A 22,934-nucleotide genomic window follows, 5' to 3' on the forward strand; every position below is an offset into this window, starting at 1 on the left:
CTCTTTATGCGCCTCCGGGCACAAGCAGATGACCTGCGGCACCTCCTGGCGCTCTGGCTGCTGGGGAATGGAGTCCCTGGTGGGTTGCAGGAGTGCGTTGCAGGCAAGAGGGCTCCCACGCTGCAGAAGCCCCGAGGACTCTTTATGCGCCTCCGGGCACAAGCAGATGACCTGCGGCACCTCCTGGCGCTCTGGCTGCTGGGGAATGGAGTCCCTGGTGGGTTGCAGGAGTGCGTTGCAGGCAAGAGGGCTTCCACGCTGCAGAAGCCCCGAGGACTCTTTATGCGCCTCCGGGCACAAGCAGATGACCTGCGGCACCTCCTGGCGCTCTGGCTGCTCGGGAATGGAGTCCCGGGTGGGTTGTGGGCATGCTGTGCCGGCAAAAGGGCTGTATTATTGTTAAATTGTTTTGTTGTAATAAAAATGTTTAACTTTACTATCGATAACTTTCCTTAATACTTATTATAAATTTCGAGTTTATTACAGTATTGCAATATTCAATAAAACTGGCAGTTCCATGTTGAGGGATTGTGAATATGCTACTACATATATATGTACGCCAATGGCACTAGGCACATATTTTATCTTGCAGTGACTTGGTAATGGATAACCCAATTATTTTGCTATGCAGCTATGGTTAATTGCCATGCAATAGTGAAGTGTTCCTACAGAGATAGGTTGTTGTGCATGCTGTAGTATAGGGAACTCTTATAATAGAGAGAGGTCTTGGCTCAGAGGGCAGTGCATCGTTATACTCTGATATACACTGCTATCAGCTGCTGTGCACAACCTGTCATGTAGGGAGGGGTGTCTGAAACAGAGGTGAGTATGTCTCCACAATCAAACATGGACACCAGTTGTCCAAGACACAGTTCCTGAGAGAGAAAGAATACTCCATTTTAAACTCTACTATAGACATTCATCAGTATGAAGACAGGTATATGCAGAGAGAACAGTTTCAACCCACAGCCTACTTTGCACATATAGTACTCTGCGGGGATGTCTCACCTGAGAGGGCAGTGTATCATAGCCTCTATAGCTGTTATGCAAGACAGACTTCTGCGTATATAGGTAATTTCAACTCCTTACTTTACTTCTTTCATACTGGGGAAAGCTGTGACCAGAGAGGTATGCCGTGTTCCTTTCCCTAATCTGCACACCCATCATCCAAGAGAGGTCACAGGAGGGAGTACTTGCTCCTCACTTCCTATTATGTATATTTGTAAACATGAGAGAGGTATGAGTAGAGAGATACATTTTTCTCAAACCCTACTGGAGACTCCTCTCACTCTGGTAAGAAGTGTTAGAGGGCAGGTCACTTCCTTCCCAGACAGCACTGCTTATCGCTGTTGTTCTAAGAAGGGGTGTCAGGACAGAGGCCACTGCTTAACTACACTGTACTGAACATCCATGTCCTGAAGATAGGTGTTTGTGCAGAAGACAATGTTTCCTTACATACTACTGCATATGTTTGTTGTGCTGGGGAGAGCCGTGAGTGGACAGGGAAATCCATTCCCACACACTAATATTTGTAGGACAATCTTTGACATTACGGCTGACTCTTGGCTTATCATGGTGCTCGATGCTTTGGTTTACTTTTTCTCGAATTGACGTTATTTATGCTTTGCACAGGCTTGGAACACAAGACTTTATTTTCGAGTGACTTGGGATGATTTAATCCACTTGGAGAAGTATTGTTTCTGACAACTGTACTCGTTTATTGTGGGACCTCGGGGCTCTGAGGATCCAGACTGTGGATTCTCTACAAACTTTGGATATATTGTGCACCCATTGATTAATACTAGAGCCTTGAAAAGTCGTCTTGTATGATGAAACACATGTCGGCTGTTGTATAATTTTGCACTATACAAGAAACAGAACAAAATATTAAAGTGAATGGAACCGTCAGTTTCTACATCTGGAGTCTACTTTACTTACTTGGACCTGTCTCTCTAACGGACTATCTATTTTTCTTTTGTGAGGTGCTCTGGACATTTGTATATGCCTGGTATCTGGGAATTTTTATGGATACACCTTACCCTAGTTGGCGACATAGTGTTATCTGTCTCATTGAGCACACACTTACTACGTATAAATGTTGACTTTTGCCCTTAAGGCTGTGTATGTGCTAGCATTTCTCAATGGCCATTGTCACCTTCCTAATGTTTCCACATGCGTACATGGGTATTTACCTGGGCAGAGGTCTCAGTAGGGAGGCTTTCGCTTGTTACACTTACTACGGAATAGTGAGGTCTTACATGTGAGGTGCTTACCTTCCCCACCCTACTATGCATATTACTAAGCCTGGGGAAAGGTGTGATTGGAGAGGCAGTGTCTCTTTACACCCTACTCTGCACACTCAATCAATCAATCAATCAAGGACATTTATAGAGCGCACTACTTATCCGGAGGGTCTCAAGGCACTAGGGGGGGGGGGGTGCTGCTACTGCTCGAACAGCCAGGTCTTGAGCTTCTTCCTGAAGGAGAGGTGGTCTTGGGTCAGGCGCATGTCGGTCGGGAGGGAGTTCCAGGTCTTGGTGGCCAGGTGGGAGAAGGACCTTCCGCCTGTTGTCGTTCTTCGGATGCGGGGGACGGCGGCGAGGGCGTGACTGGCTGATCGGAGGTGGCGTTTGGGAGCGTAGAAGTTGATGCGGTTGTTGAGGTAGCTCGGGCCTAGATCGTGTAGGGCTTTGTGTGCGTGGGTGAGGAGACGGAAGGTGATTCTCTTGTTGACGGGGAGCCAGTGCAGGTCTCTCAGATGTCCGGAGATGTGGCTGCGTCGGGGGATGTCGAGGATGAGTCTGGCTGAGGCGTTCTGGATCCGCTGGAGTCTCTTCTGGAGCTTGGCGGTGGTTCCGGCGTAGAGGGCGTTGCCGTAGTCCAGACGGCTGGTGACGAGGGCCTGGGTGACCGTCTTCCTGGTCTCGGTGGGGATCCACCGGAAGATCTTCCGTAGCATGCGCAGGATGTTGAAGCATGACGAGGAGACGGCGTTGACTTGTCTGGTCATGGAGAGGGAGGAGTCCAGGATGAAGCCCAGGTTGCGTGCGTGGTCTGTCGGTTTGGGTGCGGTGCCCAGGGCGGGGGGCCACCAGGAGTAGTCCCAGGCGGAGGGCGAGGAGCCCAGGATGAGGACTTCCATCTTGTCTGAGTTCAGTTTCAGACGGCTGGTCGTCATCCACTCGGCTACATCTTTCATCCCTTCGTGAAGGTTGGCTCTGGAAGCGGCGGGGTCGTTGGTCAGGGAGAGGATCAGCTGGGTGTCATCGGCGTAGGAGATGATGTTCAGGTTGTGTTGGCGTGCGATGGGCGCGAGGGGGCTCATGTAGACGTTGAAGAGGGTGGGGCTCAGCGAGGATCCTTGAGGGACGCCGCAGATGACTTCGGTGGCCTCTGACTTGTACGGTGGTAGACGGACTCTCTGTGTTCTTCCGTCGAGGAAGGAGACGATCCATTCCAGTGCCTTCTCCTGGTTTTCTCATGCAAGGTGTCAGTAAAGAGGGCAGTCTCTCTCCGTATTCTAGTAGTGGAGATTATAAGGTATACGTATTGTAATGAAGGAAAATGTAAATTCTTCCCATAAAGTATTTTCAGGATCTCGCAAGAGTCTTGTGGGATACTGTAAAACAAAAAAAGAGGGGTTCAGAAAACGCGGTGCTTATAAATTATGCATATTACAACAGGAAATGTTCAGTTAAAATGTAAATTCCATTAGAAATGTACGCTCTTGTGAAATGCTCACGAGTGTAAAGCTGCAAACACTGCCCCTCGCTATGGATGTGGAGGACTGTGCGTCTGGCTCTCGCAAGAGGCTTGTGAGAGTCAACCATGCTATGTATGAGAGCACTGTGGCTCTAACGAGTGTCTCATAAGAGTCATCAAGAAGAAAAAAAGGGTAACATAGTACAAACAACCTACATAATGAAAGTATAGGGTAGCACTGAAAAGAGCTTTTTTAATTTACATTTTTGAACAACAATTTATTTTTTATTTTTTTATTTTTGTATTTTTTTTAAAAGGGACAATAAATACAAGAAACTGGGAGTAAAAAAAAACCAAAGAGGAGAATTTTTTTTTTTTTTAAGTATTTAAAAAAAACTACTGCCCAGGTGGGCATTTATGGCATTGGACAAGCTTGCAGCCCTGCTTATCACAGAAGAACAAATTATCTGCTTACATAAGCAGCGAAAAGGGCTTTATTTGCATGGTTGCTATCTGCTTGAGCGTTGAAAACCTGGGCAGGCAAAGTGTCAACAGGTCACGTGGACACCCCTGAGAAGCTCTACAGCACTGGCTAGCTCAGCCCGAGCAAGGCATTGAGGGTGCATATCTCTCAAATGTTGCCACATCCCTGCGGTACTCATGCTGTATTGCTTGTTCTGGCTGCCCCTACTGAACTCCTTTTGCATATTTTACATATCACATATTTCATAGATACTTTTTTCCCACCTGGCCTCTTTTTAAAAAATTGGCATACCAAGGACTCCTTGGGTGGATGAGGTGGGTTAGCTGTAGGAACAGCACTAGGCTTTTCTTCTGGTCTGAATCTGAGGATGTCATTCTGGTGACAGAAAATCAGCAATGTCAGAGAGGTAGCCAGAAAGGTCTAAACACAGCAAAACCCAATAGCCAAATGAAGCAAAGAAGAAGGAATCTTTCTTTTCTAAATAAAGATATCCATTAGAACCAATCACAATCCTTCCTTGGGCTGTCTTTCCTCTCCTTGTGGGATAGTAAAACAAGAGAACTTTGATTATATTTCAAATGCAATAATACATCAACAATGTTGATAGTTTAAACAACACTTCTTATGTTCTTCAAAATTACAAAAATATGCTGTTATGAACTTATTTCCAAATATACAGAGAGCCGAACAGGAAATACAGCCCCCTCGTAAAACACACAGGGGATTGTGTGTTTGACTCCTGCAATCATGTCGCAAGAGCCATACATTTGTAAATAATAATTAATGCAATGTACATACTCTAATGACTCAAGTATTAATGATTCGCATTCAATAATAACTTGCCATATGAAAAATAACTCTATACAATAGATTAGAACAAAATTCATAACTCTACGATCACACATGTCTCTCGTGAGTCACCCGCCTGCCTCCCGTGAGAGCGATCACACACCTTAACAAGCATTTGCAATGCAATAGGTCTCGCATTTACGTGAGTTGGAACTATTGACCTTGCAAATGACAATGCATTTTATTTTTGTTTTCGTTTTTAAAACATAAATTTAAGGCATTGTCATTTACAATGCCAATAGCTTAAACTTGCGTAAATGCGAGACCTATTGTATTGTAAATGCTTGTTTAAGACTTGTGCCCTGCCTACATGACGTTGTTTTCAGATAGACCTATTCTGACGTTGTTGGTAGGGGTGCTGGGTGTGGGTCCGAGTTCCGTTGGTCGTCAGTTAGAGTCCCAACTTTGTGTCTAAGTTATGGGTGTGCGAAGAAAACAGCAAGTACATTTTCACAAAAAGTTCCTGCTCACTCGACGGAGGTACAGACTTTTGACTAAAGGCAAAAGAAGCATTTTCAAGAAAGCATCTGAATATTAGCACACTTTTTCTTTCACATTGGAAGTTTGAAAACCAAGTCAGCTTCTGGGAGGCCTTGTGAACTACCCCATTCCCCACTAACATTCATGCATTCTCTGTGTAATATTCAGACCCTCTGGGGATTTTCTAATGTTCCGTCTCAACGTTTATTTTCTCTGTCAGAGCACTAACAGAGAAAGCACTCTGTACAGTTAAACAGATATGTGCCAAGGGTCCTGGCATTGATGATTCAATGCTTGCATTTGTCAGCTCTTTTTGTTCTTATTTTTGCTTCCTTGCGTATTTTTTCAGAGACTTTGTTTTTTAAACAGTCTCCGGGACATTCAGTGATCACTTCCCCTACTATGCCTCATCTGCTGCAACGTAAAGCTGAGTTTTCCTGGAAAGCCAGCTAGAACCCAAGAACAAATTCTAATCTCTAGTTAAATTCGTATTTAATCAAAACTCTAATACATCAGTAAGACCTCACTAATTTACTTTAAAGGTATGTACATCAGCCAAAGCTCATTAAAGGAACATTGTGCTGTTTTCCAGTTGCCCGCTGTGATACATACAGTTCCAAATCCACAACATTGTGCTGTATTGAGGCATTTGTATAGCATTTCATACTTCTATCTGGTGAGGCAGCGAAGGGCTTTGATTGGCACCAGGTTCCCTAGTGCCATTGTCGATCTGCAGCAGACTCGCGTTGAGGAGTGGATACTCTTTCCCAGTGGACTTTGAAATAGGTCTGCATATACAGCGACTTTTGTTAAAGATGATGATGGTATACCTGTCGCCTCTCTTTTTGCCTGCATAATGACTCCCAGTTTACAGGGTTGCTGAGCATGTTTTTTGTGTTGAGTCCATTAGGGGCAGTGCTAATATCAGATGTCTGAGAAAAAATACCATTGCTACAATTGACCAGAGTCCCTTAAAAATGTACTAAGATCCTCATCTGCTAGTTTCTTTCAATGGTATATATTATCTCACTGATGAAGTAGTAGCGGATTGTGTCATCATCAGATCTTACCTCCACCAGGATTTTTTCTGGGTACCCTCTTCAAGGGAATGGCATTTCACTCCTCAGAATATGTAAGTAAATGTTCTTACTATTAAGTTCCAGTAAGGACGGTCAGAGAGAGTAATACTTTTATTTGATTTATAGTAAAAATCATAAAAGGGTGGAGCTTACCACCATTTGGTCATCTTTACATCTTTAAAACAACACAAAATCAGCTTCAGGTCAAGATAAAACTAAAGAATAGGAAAAGCAAAGAGAATATAAAATTACACAAGCTTTTCAGGAAGGTAGTCTAAGATAAAAATTTAAATTTAAAAAGGTGTTAGGAGTTGAATCAGGGGACACTTTTGTAACATTGAAATTACACAGACTTTTCAAAAAGTGGTGTAAGGGGGAGAGTAAAACTAGGGGAAGCAAAGTGGGTTGGATCAGGGTACACTTTTATGACATGAAATGAAGTGCTGTAGGATGGAAACAAGAGAGTCCGTTGGGAAAATAGAAATGAGTCTATGGCCAGCTGTGTCCAGGCCTGTTATCCTGAGTTCTCTTTGGTTGCTGCCTTGTTTCCGAACTCTTGAGCTGCATGCTCCAGAAATGTTATAGTGTTGCAAGATAGTTTTATCCAAGTCCCACTGAGGCATATGATGACAGCTGCCCTGCAGGTTCTCACCTGGGCGACTCTTAAGAGTGGTAGCAGAAACACTTTCCTTAGTTTCTGAAGTGCAGGGCATATACATATTAGATGTAGTAGTGACTCTGCGCCGTTGTTACAGAGGCGGCAGTCGGAAGTTGACCACGACTGTAGCCATTTGGGAGTGAGATCGTTACTCACAAAGCAGCCCAACCTTAACAAGCTTAATTTCCTCTTGTAATGGTCCCTGAAGCAGTCTTGCAAGTATGGATGAGGCTTCAAATTGATGTATGATGGCAGAACAATCCAGGCGTGGCTTTTACCTGCCACTGCAGCTTTGTCCATTAATAGTGACACTTGTTTGATTGCATTGTTAGTTCGCAGTTTGAAAGCGGTGTAAGTCATGGGTGCAAGCCAGGATTCTTCCAGTGCTAATGATTGAAGCGCTTGCCTGAGGGACTTATATATAGACTTGGGAAGTCCTGCCTGTTTTTCTACTTCCAGCCAGCACAGATGAGCCAGGGAGTGATCTTCTGCATCCCTCATTCGCCAGTAGTATTTGACGAGGGCTCCTTGTCTTGCCAGGAGCTGATTTGTGAGACCGTATTCCAAACGTATTTGAGATTGCGAAATATAGCGCGGGATTGAAAAAAGATTTTTAAACAGGCGAGATTGGGCGAGGTTTAGCGCTGTGGAGTTGCCATCATCTCAGAACCATATGTGAGGGATGGCAAGAATTTGGCCGCTACGATCTTTAAAACGTGAGCGGTGGAGTTTCCGCGTAGATGTTTTTGGACTGTTTTAAAGGCGAATTGTAGCTGTTTGACTTTTGATTTCGCCTGTTCCAAGTGCTGTTTATATTTTAATTGATAATCCAGTGAGATGCCCAGGTATTTGTATTGGTCTACCTGAGTTAGTATGCTGGAGTTTATCTTCCAGACTAATTTTTTTCTTTTCTTGCGAGAGCCAGAGAAACATAAAACATTTGTTTTTTTAAGGTTTATTGTCAGTTGTGCATTCGAGAGGTATGACGCAAGCTTAGAGATCATGCGTTGTAGGCCGAGAGGAGTTTGTGACAAAAGCACAATATCGTCTGCGTATTGTAGACTCATTATGGGTAAGTTACCCAATTTTGGTGGATCTCCCTGAATAGAGCGTAGATTGCTTTCTAGGTCCGCGGTGTAAATGTTGAAAAGGCAGGGGGCCAATACGCAGCCTTGTTTTAGGCCGTTTAGTGTGCTGAATTTCTTTGTCAGACATCGGCCGTCTCCTTTTTTCACTTGGACCCAGGTCTTTGAATACAGCTCTATGATTGCTCCCATTAGCTTTGGCGGCGCGCCCCAGGCTTTCATTTTGGCCCAGAGTTTAGATCTTGGCACTTTATCAAAGGCCGCTTTTAAGTCCAAAAAACAAGTGTACAGCGAATTAGAGTTGTCGATTGCCCTTTTTGCTAGTAGGGTTATTGCAGATAAGTTGGTGAGGGTGCCTATTTCTGGCCGAAAGCCTGTTTGAGTCAGGGGGATTAGCCCTATGCTGCTTACCCAAGCCTCCAATTCTACCAGTAAATTTGACGCATAGATCTTTGCCTCCACATCTATTAAGGCTATTAGCCTGTAGTTGTTGTGGTCAGAGCGAGACCCAGATTTATATATTGGGTGTAAAATGCTGCCCCTCCACGATTCGGGAATGTTCCCGGTCTTTACGCTGTAACAAAATAAAGGGAGTAATTGACTGGCCCAGAACGTGGGGTCTTTCCTGAATAGGGCGTTGGAGAGACCATTTGGGCCAGGAGCTCCATCTGCTCTCAATGATTTTATGGTGTTTTATGGTGTTTATGTGACCAGCGTTGGTGTCATCAGGTCAGTGTCACCTGTGATATTTCTTATTGATGGTTCGCAAGTAGCTTTGGGGTCAGCGGGCTTTGGGTCTGTCGTTCTCAGACTTGACAGGGCACCCTCCGGGAGAGGCACAACTTTATTGTCAAGTGAGGTGTCAAGTGTGAAATTGTATAATAAATCGATGTGGCTACACCAAAGCTGGTCAGTCATGTCGGAGTTGAACTGCCGATGTTTACCGTTGAGCATGAAGTTTATTTTTGCCCAAAATTCTTTTGAGTTCTGCATCTTACTGGCATGGAGTATAGTACAGGCTAGTTTTTCCCTATGCATTCTCTTGGCCGGATTGGTCTCTCTTTTTAGCTCTTTTTTTAGGGCTGCAATTGTTTTCAGAGTTTGTTGTGAAAAGTGAGGATCCTTTTTTCGTTCAGCCCTGAGAAATGCATTAATTTGCCTTTTTAGTTGTCGCAGCTTAGGGGTGTACCATTTCCCTCCTCTGTTTCTTATGGCTTTTTGTCCTCTGTGGTTGGATTGGAAATTCTTGTTCAAGTCTGCTACAAAGGACTCCCAGGTCTTTATTATGTCCTTTGATATGTCAGATAGTGAAAGCAATGCATGGCATGACGCCATTAAATTATCGAGGTTTTCTTCATTCCAGTTTAACCGTTGTAAATTAAAAATTTGGGTGTTCAAGGATAGAGGCAGCGCTTGCTCAGACTTTTTTACTTCAATTGTCAAGGTGAAGGTCTGTGGGAAATGATCACTTTCCCCACGTTCCTGGATATGGAAGTCTCTGATGTAAAGGAATAGGTCGGGGTCCGCCAGAGTATAGTCTATGGTTGATCCTGAATTTTTGGAGACCCTCGTTAGGGCAGCTGGTGTGTCCAGGTTACCCCTTCCGTTTAAGGTGCACAATTGGAGGGCTTCCAACTCCATGGCACATGTCCTTCCTATAGCACTTTGTCTGCAAAGGTTGCCCTGCCGGGGGACAATATGGGTGGGGAGGCTTCCCTCCTGACGATGAATTAGATTCATATTAAAATCTCCTGTTATAAGCATGTTTTCGCTTGGATAGGTAGACTTTAACGCCTTGATTGCAGTAACTAGTTGTTTTATCCTCTTCCCCTTATGTTTTCCGCCTGGGTGCATATAGAGGTTCACGATCAAGAGGCCCATATTTGGGGAAATTTCAATTTTAACGCATTGCATCCATGTAGACTCTAGGTCGATGTGACTAAGTTGCCATGGAAGGTCCGTTGATATGAAAATGGAAAGGCCTCCTTTTGCCCTGCCGGAGCGGGCCTCCTTTTGTGCTGGTGTAAAGAATTCTTTGTATCTCACAAGAGGCGTGTTTGTTATCTGCCAGGTTTCCTGGAGCATTAGTATTTTACGGACGGTCCTTACTGGTAATATTGGGATCTGGTATTCAGAGGTCCTGAAGAAAACCTACGACCTATCTAGGCGCAAGATGGCTTAAACATGTTGACCATACTGTGAGATGTGAAGGATTTATAATTTGTCCCTAACACATCCAAGCGTTTTTTAACCTTACCCCCTAACAGTTATATTGAAGTGGCATCCTCTTGGGACAGGAGGTATGTTTACTCTACACTTACAGAACCCACCAAGTCTCTAAACCAAAACAATCTTCCGCCTGGTGAAGTAAGACCCAATGATGAAATGGTCCGCTACTAGTACATCAGTGGAGATAATATATACCATTGATAGAAATTAGATATTGAGAGTCTCAATACAATTTTTTAAGAGACGTTGGTTCCTAGAATGGTGTGGTTTCACTCCCCTTGATACTTTTGGTAGGCATGGAATAACGTTTTTGTTTTAAGATTAGAGAGAGACCCCTTCACACACCAGGGGAGTAGGGTACTTTAACAGTAGGAAGCAACTATCCCTCGGTGGATAGATTGTAATTTCATACACACCTTGCTCGTAAGAGAAATCACATACTAGCACTATACCCTCACACTATAGTATACCCAATCACAATTCATATATTTCAAAGAGTCTTTATTCTTTTTTAGTAAAAAAGACCAGAAAGTCTTGTTCATGAATATCAAACTTAAAAACAAACAGCACAAAATGTGGCCATGTTAAAAGAATTTTCACAATATCATCTACACAATTGTACACATATAAATGGTTAAAAAACACTTTGTTTACAGTACATTATTCATCAATACAAATATATTTTTAAAAATCACAAAAAAAGGGAGAGACATACAAAGACATGCTAATTAGTCATTACGTGTTGCGCATCTGAGAATTTGACAATCACAAAATCTAAACCTGGGCCCGTTTTTAATTTAGTCTACAGGAAAGATTTGTTCTCTTGATTGCGCAGAAATGGCGTCGATGCGTTTCTATGGCTATTCCAGATATACTAACTTGTGGGGAGCGCCGAATCCGACGCTCCACTCCCAGATGCACTGCAAAAGTGGATACCAGATCCAATCAATGCTTAAACGTTCAACCATTTTCAATTTTAATCCAATTTTGTCCAAAAAGTTTCCCAGACTTCATCTCATTTTCTTTATCCACATCAAAAACATATAGTGTATTTTGGAAAGCTTCTTGTATTCACGTATGCCCATCCGGACCTTTTCGCAAATATGCTCAAAATACAAGTGATAGTTCAGAGCAGCATTTCTTTATTAAGTACCCAATGCATTTCGGGCTTTACATTCGAGCCCTTCGTCAGGGGTGAACTGCAAGGAAACAGTTAGAAAACATATATATAAATATTTACGTGATTACTGCATAGCAAATGTGACAGTTATAATCAAACAAATAAGTGAAAAAATTATATCAACCCGTCCTTACTAATTTCAAATTAAGTTTAACCCCGTGGCTGGTAGTATTGCGAAACACAGTGCTTAGTCCCCATGGCCCTCTTAACCATTAGTTCTCTCTTACCCAAGTTTGAAAACTAACACGCCAAAAACCTTTTATTTCTCCTCCTTCCCTCTGGTGTTGACCTTATCTGTTTAAGGACTAAGCACTGTGTTTCGCAATACTACCAGCCACGGGGTTAAACTTAATTTGAAATTAGTAATTTGTTTGATTATAACTGTCACATTTGCTATGCAGTAATCACGTAAATATTTATATATATGTTTTCTAACTGTTTCCTTGCAGTTCACCCCTGACGAAGGGCTCGAATGTAAAGCCCGAAATGCATTGGGTACTTAATAAAGAAATGCTGCTCTGAACTATCACTTGTATTTGGAGCAAATTTGCGAAAAGGTCCAGATGGGCATACGTGAATACAAGAAGCTTTCCAAAATACACTATATGTTTTTGATGTGGATAAAGAAAATGAGATGAAGTCTGGGAAACTTTTTGGACAAAATTGGATTAAAATTGAAAATGGTTGAACGTTTAAGCATTGATTGGATCTGGTATCCACTTTTGCAGTGCATCTGGGAGTGGAGCGTCGGATTCGGCGCTCCCCACAAGTTTGTACTAATTCAAGTGCATCCAGGGCATAGCACAACCCAGTTTTGCACGCACAAAGAATAAGTTTGTAAAATAATGGAATCGTTATAACTGTACAAAAATATGGAGTGCATACCACCTCATACATATTTTGACTTTTCATGCCCCCCGTTGGTTTTGCACCCGTGGAATAGATAAAAATTAGAAATGAAGGATGATACATATTCAAGACTCCACATTCGGCAAATTGAGTTCGCAGCGAACATTTCATGTTGACGGCAAGGGAAGAGGAGAAAATATGCAGATTGACTTGGATTTAAATACATGAGAAATTGTGACATTGCGTGCGCACGTATTTGATTTCGATTTACACTGTGTATTAGTATTAATCATTGCAAGCGTTTTAAAGAGTTTCATGGGGATTGTAGTTTTTTGAGAGCAACTGCACGTGGTTCAGGTGACTAATTAGTTTTCACGTAAGGGGGGTGGAGTAAGAGCGTTTTTAACGCACGTAACAACGGAGGGTTCAACACGCGAGAGACACGAGCCGAAAGGCTAGGAGAGAAGGCAGAGAGCAGGTATGCGTAAAATTGGGATTGTTCACGAAAAGGGCATTTGTTAAGTACATACAAAGTTTAGCACAAGATGGCAACAGAATGAGACAATGTTCGTTATTTTTTGATGAGAGGGCTTTGAATTGCAACAATATTTAAGAACGCTAGAGAGTGCATACGTGACTTCGGTTACATAAATAGCTTGATTGATGCTACTTGACATGTGGGTTTTAAAATGTGAGCGAGATGAAGATCGATTGTAAACAGATAAGGTCAACACCAGAGGGAAGGAGGAGAAATAAAAGGTTTTTGGCGTGTTAGTTTTCAAACTTGGGTAAGAGAGAACTAATGGTTAAGAGGGCCATGGGGACTAAGCACTGTGTTTCGCAATACTACCAGCCACGGGGTTAAACTTAATTTGAAATTAGTAAGGACGGGTTGATATAATTTTTTCACTTATTTGTGTGATTATAACTGTCACATTTGCTATGCAGTAATCACGTAAATATTTATATATATGTTTTCTAACTGTTTCCTTGCAGTTCACCCCTGACGAAGGGCTCGAATGTAAAGCCCGAAATGCATTGGGTACTTAATAAAGAAATGCTGCTCTGAACTATCACTTGTATTTTGAGCATATTTGCGAAAAGGTCCGGATGGGCATACGTGAATACAAGAAGCTTTCCAAAATACACTATATGTTTTTGATGTGGATAAAGAAAATGAGATGAAGTCTGGGAAACTTTTTGGACAAAATTGGATTAAAATTGAAAATGGTTGAACGTTTAAGCATTGATTGGATCTGGTATCCACTTTTGCAGTGCATCTGGGAGTGGAGCGTCGGATTCGGCGCTCCCCACAAGTTTGTACTAATTCAAGTGCATCCAGGGCATAGCACAACCCAGTTTTGCACGCACAAAGAATAAGTTTGTAAAATAATGGAATCGTTATAACTGTACAAAAATATGGAGTGCATACCACCTCATACATATTCCAGATATACTGCCATCTTTATCAAGACTAGATGATCAGTCTCTCCTAATTTCTGGGCACTGGTTGGTTGCCACTGACAGGATTATTCCTGATTACATTAAAACCTCTATTTGTCTTCAGGCGATCGCTCAAGAGTTCACTTTTCAGGAGACCGAATCTCTGATGTGTTACATTCCTTAAGACAGTTAAAATTTTTCATTGAGTCCGCCTGTTCTTTCCACCCTTTGTTGTATCCAATTTTTTGCCTTGTCAGGATATGTTTACTCTCTTGGGTCTATATTGACGGACTCTAGTTCTTATAATCTTCTTGTTGCATCAGGATCCCATTGTCAACCCAGTACTCGTCACGTGTTGCGCTGACAGAACTTAGTTCAGGAGGTGGATGGTCTTGGGGGCTCGTTTTACTTCCCTCTCTCGGCGTTCGCCTGAGTTGGATCATTCCACTCCCGACCGCTTTTCGTCCCGAACCTTCCTGCTTAAGATTTCACCAGCCAAAAACGAAAAATATTGAAGTGGCATCCTCTTGGGACAGGAGGTATTTTTACTCTACACTTACAGAACCCACCATGTCTCTAAACCCAAACAATCTTCCGCCTGGTGAAGTAAGACCCAATGATGAAATGGTCCGCTACTAGTACATCAGTGGAGATAATATATACCATTGATAGAAATTAGATATTGAGAGTCTCAATACAATTTTTTAAGAGAAGTTGGTTCCTAGAATGGTGTGGTTTCACTCCCCTTGATACTTTTGGTAGGCATGGAATAATCACTGGACCTGTTAGAACACTCTCCAAGACCTCTCAGGCATAATGGGTCTTATTATCAAGAGAACACAAATCTGAAGTGGACTAGCTATGGAGCTAGCTAGGGAGGCGCATCAAAATGCAGCTGCATACCCTCAGGCAGTTTCTGGATTCATTCAGAGACTTCTGTTGAAAGGAAAAAACGGGACATCAAGACGTATGTGGCTCTAGGGCGCCCAGGAAGCTGAGAAGCCGAAGATGCAAAATAGGGTTGTATTAAATGTGATTAAAGTTTTAAACATCATACGCCCCCTAGCATGACAAAAATTCCAGTTGTAAACTGGTCAGTTGTTATGTGTAACCCCCTGAGTCTGATTTGAGCTCCAGTGTGCATCGTGATTTTTTTTAAAAAGATTTTTGTAGTGCTGTATGATTTATTTGGAAAAATTGATTTTTTCAGAGGACCACTAACTGTCAGCGCTAGTACCATTCTGCTTAAGTGAAATGCTATCCTTTTAGCAACTCTGCAAAGCTGCTGATGCGGTTAACCTTAGTCATCACCTGGAGTGCCAACATTTCTTGAATCAAATAATTGCTCCAGCTTAGCGAACTGTGGCAGGCAATAACTAATCATAAGCGCAGAAATTAAAAACAAATTCAAACCTGCCATGCAATGTTACGAACATAAAATAACTGATGTTGTTTGTGCTTTCCTTGCCAGACAGCAATGCAGGTAATTAGATATTTTTTTCTCAATTGAAATTCACCTGGACTGCCACACAAAGTAGGTGTGATGTTGAGGAGAATTGCAGATCCAGGTTGCCATGAAACACTTGTGAAGATTTGTATTTGTTTTCTCTTGGGAACAAAGAACTTCTGAAATCTGCCACTTCTGATAAAAAGTACACTTTCAAAAATAAAACCTAATATTGCTATTGCCTAGGAGACCATGTTCAAGAAAGAAGAGCTCCTTCTGGTACCAACATTCATGTTAAAATACAAATACATACAAAATAAAGGGGCAGAATCATGTGTTGACTGCACCTTGTATCAGCAGGCACATTTACTTTGGAGAAAGTTTCAGTTTTTTCATCATTAAATAAGTCCAATTACATACAAATGTGTGTTCAATATTGCTAATGTATTATATAGACCAAAAAACACATAAACCTATTTGACTTGTACTTGTGTTAGATGTCTATTTACTTACCTAATGTAATATTGCATGACTTCCTCTGATGTGTCTGTAAATGTATCCTTTGTCCTGATTTTTGTCTGGAATTTGGACTCTTTGTTCTGATTTCATTACACTCAGAGCCCAGAAGTAGCCTCCGTGCCAGGTGGTCACCCTAGCTCCCTCTCATATCAGTTGTTGACTCTAGCTTTTCTTTTAACTTGTGTAGCTCTCAGTTGCTTTCTGGCTAGGTTCTTATTATAGAAATACCAAATTCATACCCACTATCATGAACAGAGAATTCAGCTAAGCAGGGCTCTTTAAGTAGCACAGCTGTGAGGACTCGGGAGCATGAGTAAAAGAGAGCAGTGAGTGAATCTATTGTGTTCAATCAGTGTTTTAATTGGGCCCTGAAAATTTTGATGACCCACTTTCATATGGATTATTGAAAGATATTGTAAATTGTAATAAGCAATTAAGATCTGATTCTTTTTCATTTAAACCGAGAAAATGATTTCTGCAAAGGAACATAGCAAATCAGGGCTTTAAGTGGGATGGATCCGTCTGTGTCTCAGACCTGGTAGTAATTAAAAATGCTCTTACAGAAATTGAGAGGGACTCTTTACAAAACCAAAGGGCTAGGGTTCAATCTAGAAAAAGCAAAAGAGTGTCCTTTGCTGAACATTGAAATAGGTATATTGATTTCATGAACTTTACAGGCAATAAGGCCAAGTAATTTCTGAATTTGAACGTGGAAATTGTTAAGGTAATCCATGTCAGCAATTTAATTCCTGTTTGTTTTAACCTTGCAATTCCTAAGAGTTTTTGATATTTCCAGGATGTTCGGATTCTGTATTTTCTTTTGTTTGACATATTATTCTTGTATAGTGTCGACTTCGAACTGTGTCGCTTCCAGGTGTTTTAACGGCCCATAATTGAGAACTATTGAGTTGAGGCTGAAGGCAGTGTGTGTTTCTTGCAATGCCTGTCAATGGGTCAAAACAAGTTCAGAATACATTGTCATCCAATTCTTGGCCGCTCTGTAGAGCTCACAGCACAATGATCATGTATTCCAGTTTTAATTACGATTCTGTGTAAATGTGTGGGAAAGAGGTACATAGATGCCAAAATATTGACAAGGTAAAAGTAAAAGAAAATGTAGTGCTTATAGGTGAGTGGGTGTGTTGTGTGTTTGGTGATGGTGAAGTGAAGAAGATGTGAGGAAGTGCACTCAGGAAAGAATGCAAAAAAGATGCTGAAAAGAAAACAAATGAAGTGTAACATATGGATGGAAGATATTTGGATAGAAAAAATGTGTACGTTTAACATACAGTGAACATGACCGGAGTGATTGGTAAACTCTGAAGATCAATAGCCTTCCCTCAGGCCTCAGTAATGTTCAATTTACAGTCTCTTAATTAAAACCGTTTCACTATTATTTATAACAAAATCATTGACAAAGCCAATAGTCCGGGCTGGTTTTAAGTGTATAACAATTGTGGTATTATATATCTGGATGCAACAACAGAAAGCTCAAAGGGGCCCCAAATTACTGGTTGGGTGGCACACTATGGAAATAACAGGAATTTAGTATTCGTGTTTCATCCACACCCTTAATTACGTAGGTCACGACCCTTTTAAAACGCACCATTATTTTTTGTGTTTTACTCCCAATTAAAGCCCAGTACCACATCATGTTAAATTCATGTTTTGGAGAAAATGTAAATAAAAGGCCTACTAACTGGGTATGACTGAAACTGAAAAAAAGCCAGGCACCAAAATACAAGCGGCCCACATTAGGGAATTAGATAGCTAAAAACGTGGCCCATATTTGCAGATTGGGCCCGTTTTTTAATATCTGTAAAAGTATTTTTTCTGTAGCAAACTCAAATTCATGCCCTCTTCAATACTTCTGAGATGTTGGTTTTAATGTCAGGGAAATAAGCAGTACAAACCGACCCAGGAGACCATAAATTCGGTCCACAAAGATCCAAAAAAGGCCCATGTCCGACCTACGGTCAGGCATTGCCTGAATTCCCTATGGGCCAGTCCGACCTTGCCTACTAATAGGAAGATGACAAAGGGGTCGCTTCTCTCATTTAGACAGAGTTTAGCACTTTCTGGACATGCTCACTCAATAACACCTGTAGTGAAGTGGCACATCAATGTCCAGCACATCAACCCTAAAAAAAAGACCCAGCCAGCACCATTGACTGGATGAATATCGAGGTCTGTGGGAAACGACCAATCTCGTACTAAAGAAGACAAAAAAAGAGAAAGGACCCTCCCACGCCCTAAATGAGTTTCTTTTCATAGGTGAGACTGTCCAGGTTATGTCCCTAGAGTGTACGAAAGTCCTCGAAAAACAGATAAGGAAACATTTAACAAACAACATCATTTGTTACATGGTAAACAATCTTTCGAATCAGAGTTCTTCTGAGTGTCCACGGAGAGAGCACTAGACACCAGAGGTGTTGCACATCTGCCCAGGATGCGACTTTTGGTCCTTTAGCCGATGTGTTTACCAAACATGGCGCCGAGACTGGGGTTGCAGCGCCACCTAGAGCCCAGCGGCGGTGGTATCCGCGTCACGTGACTAGGCCCAGCCGTGCGTCCCCAGCAGCTCGGCTTGAGTGAGGAGCAACCAAGATGGCGGCGGCGGGCGACCCGAAGCGGGACGGCGCCGATTCTGATTGAAAGCACCTTCCCAGGCTCCCCTCTGTGGTAGTCGGGGAGCAGCGCAACAATAGACCCGGACAGAGCACTCCGCGGGCTCGGGCGCCCCCTAGAAGAACTCCGGAGGGCGGGCACGTACATCAGCGGAGATCAAACAGACGGCAGGGATGAGGGGGAGGAGAGGCCGGCCGCCTAAGCAGCCGCGGCCGGAGGAGCCCCCAGCCCCTGTAACTGCCTGCGGTCCCACTGGAGGCTTGCGCTCCCGCTACCGGGGTAGCAGCCGAGGCCGCTGGGCTGCCGAGGTAGCCGATGACAGCCCTAAGAAGCGGAGGCCTCAGTACTCTCCGGGGGCGGCGCGGGGCCGCAGGAAGCGGGGATCGGGGCGCCGGGGCAGGGGACGCCCCCCCGGGAGCTCCTGTGCCGGCCCTCGGACGCCCTCCATCGGCCGGGGTGGGATCAGCAAGGTGGTGTACGATGACCACTCGAGTACCGAGGAGGACAGCGCGCATTCGGAGGAGGAGCGACGGGGTTGGCCGGACGAGGAGGCCGAGGAGGACTTGCTGCCTCTGCGCCCCGACGACGATTCCGACTACCCGGGTGACGAGGAGGACTGCGACAGCTACTGCACGGAGAGTAGTTTCAGGAGCCACAGCACGTACAGCAGCACTCCAGGTACCACACCCGCGACTTGGAGGGCGGTTGCACTGATCCGAGGGGCTATTCCAAAGCATACACAGCACACGCGCCCACACCATACACAGCACTAACCCCGTGGACAGCACTACACGCACCGCATGCACCGCTTTGCGGGAAAAACTACAGCGCGACTTTCACAACCCGCTCCGCTGTATAATCTCAAAACATGAACTGGTGCTTGCTGTGGCAATGCTGCAAGAACCTCCAAACCTTCCAGTATACACGGAGCATCACAAAACACAACACATCCAGCACGTTCATTTTCTGTCAAACTCGCAGTCAGTCAGGGAGGGATGGGAATTGGAGAACCAGATGAGGCACATAGCCCTCTTCCGATTGGTCAAAACATTTTGGAAGTGGGTGCGATAGGAAAACATTGTCACACGTGCGTCTTCTGTTTATTATTTTTAAATAGCAGTCGCGGGTTTGTAGCAAATATGCGCTGTGCACTTAATTATATATGCACGCCATTTCTATGCGTGTGCCTATTTACATATTTATCTGCATGTTAAGCTAATGTAAATACCGGTCGTATTTTTAAATCTGAATGGGAAGTGTTTAAATCCTCCATTGCTTTCCAAATAAAGCAGTTTTAATATTTTTTTTCGGTTCCAAAATGCACCATTTTGCCGGATTTTGCACACCGACTAAAACGATTAAAATGTGCTCTTGCTTAAAGAAACCCAAGTGCGTTTAAAAATATCAAGCACCATGTTTCATTTATCTCTGCCTGGCATCAGAAAGGTGTATGATGTGAATAATATTTACTCTTAAATTCAGTCTGCACCCTTTCACTTGCATGCGTGTCTTTCATCGATATAATTATGTTGTATATAGTCTCATGGTGTCAGGCATGGTACACCCTGGAGTGAATGCAGCATGTTAATGTCTGGTGCTGTGTTTTGATTTTCTGTCGCCAGAATAATTTACACTTAAACTAAGAATTGCTTCAGGCAGACAGGAACTTCCAAAAAACACTGGTTATACACACAGTTTGTTATTGTTCCTGTAAAGCACGTGTAGGTCACCTTTTGAAGGGATGTTGACCCAGCTTCAGGCAGTCTTCCTGCGGCCGCCCATGCTGACTCGAGCTCCCCGCATCGCCATTGGATCATCCGTACTAAGGAGGCTATTTTGATTTCCCTTCAGCTCTTTAAGAGGTTGACTGCTATGTTCTGGCATTCACTTTGGCAATACCCCTCCCACTCTTCCAGGTTATGCATTGCCGGACCTTTTCCGTGTTTGGCTTTTCCTTTGCAATTGTCTTTTACATCAGAAATACTATGGATGGTTTTTACCAAATCCGCCACAGTTTCAAGTGTTGCTGCAGTGTCCCTCCCCCCCACCCCCGAAAAATATACACCTTATTTTATGATGGCCTTTTAGAACCTCTCACTAGGACTTAAAGCTTTTACAAATCCATTACATTTTAATTAAGTGTTTTTTTAAAAGTTACTTGTACCTAAACAGTTGTAATACTATAAATCTTTAATGTTTCTATGGCTCTGTCTTTATATTTTGTTTCCCTGTTCCTCCCAGCGTACACATACCAGTGACTTTTTTGTTTTGACTAACCTTTTTGGCTTGGATAAATAGATGTGTGTGTGTGTGTGTGTGTGTGTGTGTGTGTGAATATATGTTTCTATATATGAGCATCGAAGACGAATAAACCATCCCTTAAGCACCTTACACCATTGGTCTTTTGCATTTCAATTATTTTTTAACGTTTGCTGCCACCAATTTATTACACACGTACCAAGCACTTATTACTTGAAACGTCTTTGTGGAATCATGAAAAATGTTTTGTTTGAAAAAGAATTGCAATCGTGGCCCCATTCTTATATGCTGCCGAAAAGCTGTTCTGAACGAGGTTGCAACCATATAACCCTGAGTTTATAGACAAGTACATAACACAGGGGTGTGGAATCTAATCAAATATCTAATTGTCCATGGGGCAGGTTGCTTCATAAATCTTTTTGTCCTGTACAGAATCCACTTGCTCCTTTGGTGCCATGTGGTGCAGCGAAACATTATGGCAGCAATCTCATTTTATAAGAGCTCTAATGCAGCTTCGTTGATTATACCAGGGCTCCTACCATAGTAGTGTTTGAATACCTGCGATCCCCTTATGTTGACACATTTCCGCATATCTACATACTGGGGTGAAGGTAGTGGTAAGCAAGGGTAAGCATGCCTATTTGAGTCTGTGCAAACCTACTAACTTGCATGTTTTAAGGGGGTTCACAACTCTTCTCTAATCTTTTCACATACTGAGAAATGTTGGAAATTTACTCTTGAGAATTGCAGGCGTAAACCGCCTTCCAGAGTGGGGAAAAAAGTGATTGGAGAGATAGAACTTGCAAACACTCAGATTTTCACATTAGCAAACCTACACATGCAGATTTGCTGATGCTAAAATGCAGGTCACCAATATTTTCTAGGAGTACTATTTCTTGTCCTACTTAAGTTAAATTCTTGGGAATTAATGAAAGCCGCACTGCTGCACTTAATGCTAGGACATATACCATGGGCTCACTTTTGAGACTTTCTTTAATAATTGGGCCCCTAATTTGGTCTGCCGTTGACCGCGACCTTTTGTGTATATTAGAATTCTGTTGCGCTCTCTCTCTGTATCGGTTGGCTTCACTGTGAGTGAACGTATTCTGCTCTTTCACAAGAAGCATATTGGCGCACAAAGTAGTTTTGTTCAGTGCCAGTAACTACTGTCAGTGTATGCTTACTGAGACCATTTTTTTTTTTACATTTACCAATGTTTGTTTTCATGGTCAGGGCCCGGCAGCTCCCACACCAATAAGGTTTTACAAAAACCATGCCTAAATAAGTCGCACATTAACAAAACTAAAAAGCTGACCACCAATTTCAGACCTACTGGCTTTGCCAGTGCCTGTTTATTTTTGTTTCCCATACTCTTATTGAAACTGGTTACGCTGGTATTCCAATATGAATATTTTTGGGAAATACTAGCATGCATCTCAACACATGTTACTAAATGATCCTGCAAAGAAATAGTACTTGAAATTTTACAGTAGTTTAGCAAAATGTATTTGTTCTGCTTTCATTTTCTTGTGAACATTTTTTTTAAAGCAAATAATCATCAATCTTGCTTTCACGCTTATACCAATATTTGCATCAAATCAGAGAGCGTTCTGGGAGCATTATACATAGCCTCGTATTGCTAAACTTTGAAAACATGTGTACATATTTTTAAACTGGGACCAGTTAAGAGCTTACAACATTTACTTGGAGCACTCACCCTAATGATAAAGGCTTTCAATTAATCAGTCATGAATACAAGGTTAAACAACATTAACATATGGGCAAAAATATTACCTTAACTGCAGACAGTGCCCTTCCCTGATCCATAATGTGGTACTGCAAACGGGTAGCCAAAGGGTTTGTGCTGCAGGGGTTGAGCCTACTTGTCCCAAGGACAAAATACACATGAAAACTTGTTGCCCTTGACCACAAATAATATGTCCTGGGCGTTGGGCTATAGGAATTCCACATCCCTGAAAAATGCACCTTTGTAAAACCCAGATTTGTCCTTAAGAAGACTATGATTGCAGCCTGGCTTGATAA

At 42.7% G+C, this 22,934-nt stretch overlaps 1 protein-coding gene across 5 annotated transcripts in view; it reads left to right on the forward strand.

The window, feature by feature from the left end:
- The first annotated feature begins 18,570 nt into the window (after positions 1-18,570).
- The window catches only part of BPTF (bromodomain PHD finger transcription factor), a 1,855,127-nt gene continuing 1,850,763 nt past the window's right edge, over positions 18,571-22,934 (forward strand). For all 5 annotated transcript variants that reach the window (XR_013598794.1, XM_078654332.1, XM_078654328.1 and 2 more), the window contains exon 1: positions 18,571-19,310. Coding sequence is in view for 4 of the 5 variants with exons in the window: in XM_078654332.1 (XP_078510458.1) it covers positions 18,806-19,310 (505 nt within the window). In the remaining variant the exon portion in view is untranslated. The remainder of the gene's footprint in view (positions 19,311-22,934) is intronic.

Source organism: Lissotriton helveticus, chromosome 7 (genome assembly GCF_964261635.1).
Source record: "Lissotriton helveticus chromosome 7, aLisHel1.1, whole genome shotgun sequence".
In the NCBI taxonomy this organism is placed as follows: Eukaryota; Metazoa; Chordata; class Amphibia; order Caudata; family Salamandridae; genus Lissotriton; species Lissotriton helveticus.